The sequence below is a fragment of the Gossypium raimondii genome, chromosome 3, assembly GCF_025698545.1.
Source record: "Gossypium raimondii isolate GPD5lz chromosome 3, ASM2569854v1, whole genome shotgun sequence".
Taxonomy (NCBI): Eukaryota; Viridiplantae; Streptophyta; class Magnoliopsida; order Malvales; family Malvaceae; genus Gossypium; species Gossypium raimondii.
Window position 1 is genome coordinate 58,552,043 of NC_068567.1, and position 11,340 is coordinate 58,563,382.

At 32.2% G+C, this 11,340-nt stretch overlaps 2 protein-coding genes across 2 annotated transcripts; both read left to right on the forward strand.

The window, feature by feature from the left end:
* The first annotated feature begins 2,562 nt into the window (after nt 1-2,562).
* Nucleotides 2,563-5,793, forward strand: LOC105795002 (pyruvate kinase, cytosolic isozyme). Its single transcript, XM_012624424.2, has 4 exons — nt 2,563-2,711; nt 2,985-3,285; nt 4,240-4,701; nt 4,821-5,793. Exons 2-4 carry the CDS (start codon nt 3,028-3,030, stop codon nt 5,631-5,633), a joined length of 1,533 nt encoding a protein of 510 aa, XP_012479878.1. The 5' UTR covers nt 2,563-2,711; nt 2,985-3,027; the 3' UTR covers nt 5,634-5,793.
* Nucleotides 5,794-9,398: 3,605 nt separating this feature from the next.
* LOC105795004 (alpha-galactosidase 1) lies at nt 9,399-11,247 on the forward strand. The gene is made up of 9 exons (XM_052627803.1): nt 9,399-9,489; nt 9,577-9,775; nt 9,878-9,961; nt 10,039-10,103; nt 10,185-10,267; nt 10,355-10,445; nt 10,536-10,585; nt 10,677-10,817; nt 10,915-11,247. The coding sequence occupies exons 2-9, from the start codon at nt 9,678-9,680 to the stop codon at nt 11,005-11,007; spliced, it is 705 nt and encodes a 234-aa protein (XP_052483763.1). The 5' UTR covers nt 9,399-9,489; nt 9,577-9,677; the 3' UTR covers nt 11,008-11,247.
* Nucleotides 11,248-11,340: the final 93 nt, after the last annotated feature.

Below are 11,340 nucleotides of genomic sequence, written 5' to 3' on the forward strand. Positions count from 1 at the left end.
TAATTGTTGTTAACGGTATAACTGTAGGTTGTCGTAGCATGGTAAATAATAATTTCAAACAAAAATTTTATATTAATTTATACAATCGATCAGAATATTTTTTTCGTTTTGAGCAATTTAATGTTTTTTTAACTTTCTTTTTTTTTCTTTATTTTCTATTCTCTTTTGCTTCTCTCTCTGTTTTCTTCTCTTCTCCATTTCTTTTAACGCAGTTTTTCTATGTTTTTCATTTGTTAAACTAGTCCCTATACTTTTATTTTTTTAAACAATTTAATTTTTTCGAGTGAGACGAGCTTGTGGACTAGTTTTAACAAATGAAAAATATAGAAAAACTACGTAAAAAGAAATAAAGAAGGGAGGAAAACAGAGGGAGAAACAGAAGAGAATGAAAAAGAAAAAGAAAAAAAAAGAAAGTTAAAAAACATAAAAAATAAATTGCACAAAATGAGAAAATATAGAGACCAATTGTAGAGTTTAACCTAAAATTTTCGTTTAAAATGATGATTTAACATAACACGTCAGCTTACAGTTACATCGTTAATGATAATGAACGGCTCAATAACTAAAATGTATCATGAGTCAAACAAAAGTGGGTATTTTAGTAGTTTACCCTAAGATTTATTATAAAATTAAAAAAGGAAGAATAATTCTGCTGGTAGGTAATTGGTATATTCTTAATAATATTCCTCGTAGTTAAAAGAATTATAAGAAAAGAGAATATGAAGGTGGAAGTGGAAAATTGTGAAGAGCTAATAAAAGGCGTGAGGAGGCAAATGCAAAAAAAAAAAAAAAGGGGTCTTTTTCCACTAAATACTACAAGAAAGCCATTTTTCACGTTTTTGCATTTTCAATGCTTCCAAAGGCTGATCCTTCTTGCTCGTTTCGCTCCTCCCAAACATTCAATCTTATTTAATAAAATTATTCCCACATTTCTATTTTATTTTATTTAAAGTCCTTTAATTTTTTTAATATACTTTGAAAGTGCTTAACGTTTGCGCGCTTTATCAAAATAATCCTAGTTATATTTTTGAACTTCGTTGTCAACTTTTTTTTTTCAAACGGTTTTTTTAACAAATTTAATAAAAGTACCATTAAAAAAGTTAATGGGGATGATGTAGAATTTCATATGTGGAATATTTTTAATAAGATGTAATTTATTACTTAAATAACTCTATAGATAATTACACGTGGAAAATAATTAAACAAATAAATAATACATGAAATTAAAAAACTCTTAATTTAAAGAAAATAAATGTAATTATTTAAAAGATTTAACTCAATAGAAAAACCTCTTAGTAAATAAATGTATGAAAGATTGAAACATTAAATTTATTCATTAAATCTGTTAAAAATTATAATTTGAAAAAAATTCAAAGGTTAATGACAAAAAGCTCAAAAATACTATTAAAACTATTTTAACAAAACAGTTTAAATTTATTATTAAACTAATTTTTCTCATTAATTGCTTATCATGCATAAAATTTTAGATTAATATATAATAAAATTATACTTTGACTTCCGACGTTCACATCTAAATTTTTTTTGATTTTATCCCTTGATAACTCTTAACAGTAATTTAATTGAAATTTTATAAAATATAGATATAAAAAGAGAAGGGTAGACAATAGAAATCAAAGTTGAAAACGGTGGGTGCACACCGCCACCTACCTCTTTTTACTCACTCAGTCACGTGCTTCTTTATTTTCCATTTTTTTTCTAAAACATAATTAAATTAATATTATCCAATAGGAGAAAAAAAATTATAACATAAACTTAAAAATAAATTATTTTATAAAGTTTTATATTTTAGTTTCGTGATTAAAAAAATTATCCAGAAAATTTGCTATTTACAAAGAGAAGTGTACAAAGGAACCGCTAATTTAGTTTCCTTTCCTAAGTTTCTCGTTTGCATTAAGGGTAAACTAATTCAGTTTTGGTCGATTCACGATTTAATTTGATTGATATGATAATTACCTTCTCATTTATAGATTATGAAGGACTAATTAATATTATCGAATTGTTACATATTTTTCATTTATCTGTTATCTCCTGTTAAAATAATGACATAATACGTTAGTTTAAAGAGCTAATAATCAAATTGGTTCGAAATATAAATAAAATATTGTTTTGATATTTTAATTATTCTTTTAATAACTATTCTAAAATATTTTTAACCATATTAAGAATAAATTAAAATTAATTATAAAATTATTTTAAATTAAAATAATTATTTTTATTTAATATTTTAAAACTTTTAGAATAATTATTAAGAAAATATTTTAAAAATCTAAAATATATATTTATATTTTAGAGATCAAATCAATCATCAGCCAAATAACAGATGAGTGATAAAATAATAATAATTCGATAATATTAATGACTATTACGTAAATAAATACATTGGGTGGCCAAATCATAATTTGGACCAAAGTTTAGGGACTAACGGTGTTGTTTACCCTTACATTAATTTCAAAGAATCCTATAAAAAAGTTTAATTTTCTTTTTTTTAAAGAATAAAAAAAGAAAATCTTCAATGTGCCGCCGCCTACCACCACGTCCACGTGTAAGAAATTTCTACCCCCATTTCGGTCTTGTCCTGTTCTTACAAAAGCCGCTACCCTTCACCACTATTAGTCCCCCTCTCCTCTCGTTTTCTCTTCACTCCACATCTCATATTCCTTCATTTCTCTCTAAATCCTTCCATTCTTTTGGTATGGCGATTACCTCTTTTTTTTTTTTTTCCTTTTTATTTATTTATTGTTTATTTTGTTCTTTGTCTAGCATTCAATTTTTATTTTTATTTTTTTATGTTTGATTATATTTTGTTTCTCTCTGATTTCACGTCTTTCCCTTCAAATTAAGCCATTTAATTATTTTTACCGATTTTTACCTTGGGTTTATGCCAATCTATTTCCATCTTAGTTAGATCTCGTCTTTGTCTTGTTTGATGATTTTTGAATTTTTTTTTTTGATAATGGGTGCAGATTTTTTTTTTGTAAGTAAAGGAACAGTGAAAAGCAACAGGAAATGGCAAATATAGATATCGATGGGATCTTGAAGGAGCTTCCCAATGATGGGCGTATCCCTAAAACCAAGATCGTTTGTACTCTGGGTCCGGCTTCACGGTCCGTACCTATGATAGAGAAGCTGTTGAGGGCTGGGATGAACGTTGCTCGCTTCAATTTCTCTCATGGCAGTCATGAGTATCATCAAGAGACCTTGGATAATCTTAGGTCTGCTATGCACAACACCGGCATCCTTTGCGCCGTCATGCTTGACACCAAGGTCCATTTTTCCCCTTGTTTTTCTATATGATCTTATCATGTTACTTGGATTTAAGTGTGAGCTTCGAATACAAGTACTTAAAGGCTTATTTTGGATGATTTTATTCGAAAAATAAGAATCGAAGTAATATAGCATTAGTATAGTAAGTAGTAACTCACTCAACATGCTCACTTGAAATTAACTTTGCTGTGTCTTTCAATGGGCAAAAGAGATAACCCAAAATTTTCTACACATGCTAGTATTATGTTTTTCCGATTCGGGTATGTCGGATACAGGTACAGTTCTCTTATACGGTATACCTCGACATCAAATACCTTGTGTCCGCCTTGCCGAGCCCCCTCTTACACTTCAGACTCCTCGCTTGAGAACCCCTCCTAGCGACTCCGTATTCAGGGACACCTCGCTCAACAAGATCTTTGACTGAATCCCCAAGTCAGGTCAAGTGGGTCCTATATACGGATAACTTGATCCAATCGGAGAAGCCCCATACATACCGACATCCAACCTTAGACCTGTCGGTACGGACCACCTGCCTATCCAGGCCCAACCACAACACCACGCGTGGCACCTTGGGATAGGGGAAAAGCCTCATAAACCAGGTCCCGGATGAGAGGGCCCGAAGCGACCTCCATATTATACCTTCCTGTTAAGACTTAATCACCTTCATTGCCATCTACCTTCGACCACCTTGTGGCTCTCCACCGATTGGGTGAACCGTCCTTCATGAATCAACAAGAATTGTTGAAAGGCCCCTTGAAGGATTGATTGAAAATAAAGAGTCAACATAACTAACCCAACATATCAATATGGGTTTTTGTTGTAACCTCTAATAAACTTAAAATGAAAGATACGAGTCCTAAGAATGTTATATGTATACGTTTTCTCAGTTCTTTTAGCGCATGGTTTTTCATTTTCTGATGGTTGTTTATATTCGATTGTGCTTTGCTGTTGCAGGGCCCTGAGATTCGAACTGGATTCCTGAAGGATGGAAAAGCTGTTCAACTGAAGGAAGGCCAGGAAATTACCGTAACAACCGATTACGATATTAAGGGAGATGAGAAGATGATCTCCATGAGCTACAAAAAGCTGGCTGTTGATCTGAAGCCTGGGAATACCATTTTGTGTGCGGATGGTACAATCACACTTTCGGTGTTATCCTGTGAACCTGCTGCTGGGACTGTGAGATGCCGATGTGAAAACACAGCGATGATCGGTGAGAGGAAAAATGTCAACCTTCCTGGTGTCGTGGTGGATCTTCCCACACTCACTGAGAAGGATAAAGAAGACATCTTGGGATGGGGAGTTCCCAACAGTATTGATATGATTGCTCTTTCCTTTGTACGCAAAGGGTCTGATCTTGTCAATGTTCGTAAGGTCCTCGGTCCCCATGCTAAGAAGATTCAATTGATGTCAAAGGTGTGTTAAATCTGTTTCCCCTTTCAATTATGATTTAAAAACGAGAGGTTCTATGTGGTTTCTCTATGCAATTTGATTTCTAATGATGCGAGGTTTCCTTGTGGTTGCGATTCATTTAGGTTGAGAATCAGGAGGGTGTTATCAACTTCGACGAGATCTTGCGTGAGACTGATGCATTTATGGTTGCCCGTGGTGACCTTGGAATGGAAATTCCGGTTGAGAAGATCTTCCTAGCACAAAAGATGATGATATACAAGTGTAATCTTGCAGGCAAGCCTGTTGTTACCGCCACTCAAATGCTTGAATCCATGATAAAGTCTCCGAGGCCAACCCGAGCTGAAGCAACCGATGTTGCTAATGCTGTCCTGGACGGTACCGATTGTGTCATGCTCAGTGGTGAGAGTGCTGCTGGAGCCTATCCAGAGCTTGCCGTGAAGATCATGGCTCGAATTTGTATTGAGGCAGAATCTTCCCTTGACTATGGAGCAATCTTCAAAGAAATGATCCGATCGACTCCACTTCCAATGAGTCCACTGGAGAGTCTTGCATCCTCAGCTGTACGAACAGCTAACAAGGCCAAAGCTAAACTCATCGTTGTCTTAACCCGTGGTGGAACGACAGCCAAATTGGTCGCCAAGTACAGACCAGCTGTTCCTATCCTATCCGTGGTCGTCCCAGTCTTGACAACCGATTCATTTGATTGGACCTGCAGTGACGAAGGTCCAGCCAGACACAGTCTGATATATAGGGGCTTGGTTCCCATCCTGGCAGAAGGGTCAGCCAAGGCAACTGATGCCGAATCCACCGAGGTCATCTTAGAAGCAGCAATGAAGTCAGCTACGGAGAAGGGGTTGTGCAAGCCTGGTGATGCCATCGTTGCACTGCACCGTATCGGGGCTGCTTCGGTTATTAAGATCTGCATAGTGAAGTGATGATCAAAAGCTGGCTTTTTCGATATGGCATTTAAGTATCCCTTTATTGTTCTTAAAAATCTAAGCTGGTTCAACTTTGAATATTCAGCTGAAACACTGTTTTGTCTCAGCTTCTGATGACTTGCTAGTTAATCGTTAATGCTGGATTTCTTGCTCCCAACTCTTCGGGTTTAAATTAAGTAATCATGTTTCATGTCGGATCCATTTTTATACATGGATATGAAGATATTATATATTTCAATTACATGAAAAATCTTGAACAAGTTGGACATTTTTGTATTACACATTTTATCTAATAAAATTACTGCAGGGCTGTTATTCTTTAATTCATTACCATGTAATTAAGCAGTTTCATAATTCACTTTTTCAATTATTTAATGATATTTTAGTAATTTTTTTACTCGAACCTTAAACCTTAAACTCAAATCTCCATCTTTAAACCTCGAACTTGTTTAGGATTTAGGTCTTGAGTTCGGCATTTTGGGTTTAGATTCGGGTCGAGGTTCGGTGTTCGAGATTTAGGATTCAACGTAAAAAATTATCAAAATTATGTGTTGAGATATGAATCAAGGATGATGTGGTGAGAAACGTCTATAAAATAATTTCTCCTTTTATGTTTTCCTATTTTTAAAAATTTTCAACTTTAATATTTTATTTGTATTTTTAGTAATTTAGTCCTGTATATTCAAAATGTTAAAGTTAAAGGATTCAAATTGGTAAATATTCAAGTTAACAATAATAAGCTAACAATATTATTAGTATCAATTGGTTCTTTTTGCCAATTGAGTCTTAACTCGATTGACATGGATATTGTTGCTTTTACACGAGGACTTGGATTTAAAGTTAGTTGAAGCACGTTATCCTTTTAATTATGGGTTGGGAAGGCTATGAATAATTTTAAGTATTTTGTATAAAAAGAGCAAATCAAAATTTATAATAAGATTGTATAAGTTTTAATTTTTTTACACATTTGGCTTTTTTTTTAAATAAAATAAATAAAGAGATTAAATTAAATAGAGTGATGAAATTTCAAAAGTCAGGAGCATAATTAAACCTAATTAATCTGTTGCTGAATAAAACATTTGTTCCATTTAAATTAAGAATTTTATTTATATAAAGTTAGTCTTTTCCTTCTTCTTCTTTTTTTCATTTTTCACTTTTCTTCTAAACACAACAAAATAAAATAAAATTTCTTCCTCCCACATAAACTTTTTCCATTTTCATTTTCCATTTTTCTTTTAAATGCCATTTATACGCTTTTTTTGTAAAATTAAATAAATATAACAAATTTATAGGGTTTATAAAAACAAATTATTCGAGTTATTAATAAGAAAAACACAAACGGCAAGTTGATGTTGCATTTAAAAATCGATATAATAACAAATTTAGCCTTCAACTTTTACATTTTATATCCATTTAGTCATAATTTTAAAAAATTAACCCTCAAAATTTACAAATGATCTCAATCTAATCCTAATTCTAAAAATATATAAAAATACATAAATATTTTTTAAAAACTATAGTGATAAATTTAAATTATATTAATATTAAATAAATTTAATTATATTAAATTAAAATAAAAATCTACCACCCCTGCCTCTCCCTAGTGGTGCTCATGGGCCGGGTCAGGTTGGGTTCGGGCTGAGCCTAAGCATGACATTAACATACTTTATGCTAACACAAGCCCAACTTGACCTGAAACACAAGTCTAAAATTTTGCCAAAACCTGCCAATATCTGTAAAAGACTAACCCAAGTCCATTTTAAGCTCACTCATATTATTTTTTAATTTTTTTAAATATTTATACTATTTTATCTTAACATTATTTTAATGTTTATATTAGAGTAATATTATATATTTAGTATAAGTTTATTTTTTTTAATGTGTTCTAAATTATATAATATAAAGTATTATAAACTTAAAAATAGGTCGGACTTGGGCCTTGAAGATTCAAACTCAAGGCTGACCTATATTTTAAACAGACTTAATATTTTTATTCGAACTCTCTTAAAATTCAGATAAACCTTTAGACATTGACGAATAATCCGACCCATGAACAGTTGTACCTCTTCCCCCTCCCTCCAGCCATGAAGTAATTTTGGAAATAGAAGTAGGTTTTGATATGATGCCACCGTCTTCTATTGCCGGTTGCAAGGCAAATGAGAGAAGGCAAAAGATGAACGCCACTAAGGTGCGAATCAATTTTCATAAACCTATGCCAAATATATTGTAATATTGTTATAATACTTCAAATTTTGCTGAATCTTCATAAATCTTTAATTAGTTAATATATTTTAGATTTTGTTTAATTTAATATTTTATTCAATCAATTTTTAAAAAAAATATACAATGATTTATTTGGTCTTCCAACTTTACAAAAAAAATCATTTTAGTCCCATTCAATTTCATTAACTTTACTAACGTGGCATCCACATGTATGCATGTTAACAATTAATTATTTTTAAAAATTAAAAAATTACACTTTTAATAATTTTGTATATTTTTGAATTGTTAAAGTTTGAAAATTTAATTAATTGCTTATGTGGGATCCACGTGTATGCTATATCAGCAAAGTTAACAATAGTTAACTTCTTCATCCATTTTGGGATGATTTGACAAACAATGTAAATTTAAGAACTAAAAGAGAAGAAAAATTAAATGGAGGGTTAATATGATTTTTTATAAAATTGGAGGCAAACTTTAAAAAGTCCAAATTTGATTTTGTTTAAAAAAATATTCCTTTTCCCAACTTAAACAAACATGATAATAACAAACAAATAAAAACACAACAATAAAATAATTTGAAATAGTAAAATGAACATCTTTTACTACTTCCCTGATCATTATAAATACATCATACAAATACCAAAGATCATCACACTGCACATTATTTTTCTAGAGCTCTTAAAAGAATTAACAAAGATGGAAATTAAAGGCTATATTGTGGCTTTAATAATGGCAATGACGATGATGGAATTAGCTTCTTTAACACTGGCAACCAGTAGGAGAAGTATGCTCACCAATGGCATTGGATTGACTCCTCCCATGGGGTATGTTGTATTTTTAGCTCCTTTTTCTTTTATTTTTTTAATAAGTACGTGTTTTATATACCCTATTCGAATTTGCAGGTGGAACAGTTGGAATCATTTCGGATGCGATGTTGATGAAAAGATGGTAAAAGAAACTGGTAAATATAGTATTAGTAACCATATATATGCTTTTTTATTTGAAATTATTTTCTTTTTTTTTCAAAATATTATATACATTAGCTTAAATATGAATATTTTTTTGTTTTTATTGACAGCTGATGCTCTAGTTTCAACTGGTCTTTCCAAGCTTGGATATGTATATGTTAATATAGGTATATGCTGTTATTATAATTTTTCATTTACTTTAATCTAAAAAAATAAATACCCTTTACTTGTCATCATTGATTTTCAACATTTTTGCTTTCTTAGATGATTGCTGGGCTGAAATTGCTCGCGATGACAAGGTATTTAGAGCTTTGAATGTTCTTATTATGTAAGGATTGAAAAATATTATTTTGGGGCCTATAATTATTGGATTTTGATTAAATTTCAGGGCAATATAATGCCTAAGAACTCAACATTTCCATCTGGGATAAAAGCTTTGGCAGATTATGTTCATAGCAAGGGTCTTAAGCTAGGAATCTATGGAGATGCAGGGTAATGTACTTACTATTGATGCTCAATTGTATGAATCTTGTATAGGTTATATGACAATTGCTTATGGATTTAGTAGTGTTTTCATTTTGTACAGGTATTATACTTGTAGTAAGACAATGCCTGGTTCACTCGGTTTCGAAGAACAGGATGCTAAAACCTTTGCTTCCTGGGTATGATTTTCAGTGATCATTTCCCTTGTTTTAATTGAACCTAAAGCTTAATCCAGTCGGTTCGTGCGATAATTGTTTTGTATGCAGGGTATTGATTATTTGAAGTATGATAACTGTCACCATGATGGATCAAAGCCAATTGAAAGGTAGTGTAGTTGTCTTCTTTGTTTTGATTTGCAGCCATATATATGCTTATATATTGCTTTAATTTTTTGTGTAGATATCCTGTTATGACTAAAGCTTTGAAGAAGGCTGGCCGCCCCATATTCTTTTCTCTGTGTGAATGGTACTGTCTAAATCACAGTTTGATTTAAGCTTTTAGTTTAAGTAACGATTTTCTGATTCTTTTTTTTTTACTTTGCCATTTGTTTGATTTTTTGTTTCTTAGGGGAGAAATGCACCCTGCTGAATGGGGTTTCCATGTAGGAAATAGCTGGAGGACAACTTGTGACATAACTGATACATGGGAAAGGTAAAGATTTGCTAACGTATTTGGAGGATGTTAGAGTCGGCCTAGAGTATAACTTACGATATTTTGTTGCCTGGCAGTATGATTTCGAGAGCTGATCAAAATGAATTGTATGCTCAATATGCAAGGCCTGGTGGTTGGAATGGTTAGAGTTTTCTTCTAGTTCTGCAATTTTTTTTGAACCATATGAAATGTTTTGTGATTACAATTCTTGTTATATCGATAGATCCGGACATGCTTGAGATCGGGAATGGAGGGATGACGAAAGATGAATATATAGTACATTTCAGCTTATGGGCTATTTCCAAGGTATTACAATTGATATTCACCTTTTTTATGCTTGTTGACATGCATGATGTTGCATATCTGGTCTGAAAAACATGAATGCTATTGCAGGCTCCTCTTCTTCTCGGCTGCGACATAAGGAATATGACACAAGAGACTATAGAGATCATTTCAAACAAAGAGGTCATTGCTGTTAACCAAGGTACATAATTAGAAGTACAGTTCTTCAAAAACGCTTTAATGCATCAATAGTTATCAAACTTTTTTAACTCAATGCGATCTTCTGCAATAGATTCTTATGGTATTCAAGCTAGGAAGGCTAGGATGCACGGTGATGAAGAGGTGAAACCTATGCAACAACCCCTTTTGTTTAACCATATGATCATATAACATGCTCGGATTGGTCACTTACCTTTTCGGTGCCTTGTAACAGATTTGGGTTGCGCCACTTTCCAGCTATAGGACAGCAGTGGTCATTCTCAATAGGGGTTCAGTTCGCTATTCTGTAACCGCGTTCTGGGAGGATATGGGACTAGACCCCAACACTGTAGTTGAAGCTAGGGACCTTTGGGAGGTACTCAAATTATATCTACAAGCTTTATAGTATATCCTACTGTCATTTTCCATTGCTTTAGTTCACTTATTCATGCACATATATGAATCTCTTGCAGCATAAAACACTGAAGAACCGGTTTGTGGGCAATATTACAACAATGTTGAACCCTCATTCATGCAAAATGTATGTGTTGAAACCAGTTTCTTGAACTTAGTGATTCTTGAATTGGGTCACTTTCTTTTCCTTTTTTTTTTTTTGGATTAGCATTTTGGAATTAGTTCTTTAATAATATTTGATGAAGCAAGCTTTCCTCTTTAATGTAGTTGGATTAGCATTTGTAATTAGTTTCTTAATAATATGAATGAAGCAAGCTTTTTTACTCCAATGTTAGATGTGGTTGCTGTACTCTTGCAGATTTTTTTCATATTTATTCATTAGATTCAAGTCACTGAAGATGATAAAAGCAGAAATGAATGACTTAATTAATACAAATCCAGGTCTCCAAATTGTATTATATATTGTTAAAAGATTTGTTGCTCTG

What these genes read in the sequence shown, in the direction of transcription:
- LOC105795002 (XM_012624424.2), top strand. Translation starts at nt 3,028, where the DNA reads ATGGCAAATATAGATATCGATGGGATCTTGAAGGAGCTTCCCAATGAT. An exon ending in CCGTCATGCTTGACACCAAG is followed by an intron (nt 3,286 to 4,239) that starts GTCCATTTTTCC and finishes TTGCTGTTGCAG; the next exon opens with GGCCCTGAGATTCGAACTGG. An exon ending in AGATTCAATTGATGTCAAAG is followed by an intron (nt 4,702 to 4,820) that starts GTGTGTTAAATC and finishes CGATTCATTTAG; the next exon opens with GTTGAGAATCAGGAGGGTGT.
- LOC105795004 (XM_052627803.1), top strand. Translation starts at nt 9,678, where the DNA reads ATGCTTATATATTGCTTTAATTTTTTGTGTAGATATCCTGTTATGACT. An exon ending in TTCTTTTCTCTGTGTGAATG is followed by an intron (nt 9,776 to 9,877) that starts GTACTGTCTAAA and finishes TTTGTTTCTTAG; the next exon opens with GGGAGAAATGCACCCTGCTG. An exon ending in AAGCTAGGGACCTTTGGGAG is followed by an intron (nt 10,818 to 10,914) that starts GTACTCAAATTA and finishes AATCTCTTGCAG; the next exon opens with CATAAAACACTGAAGAACCG.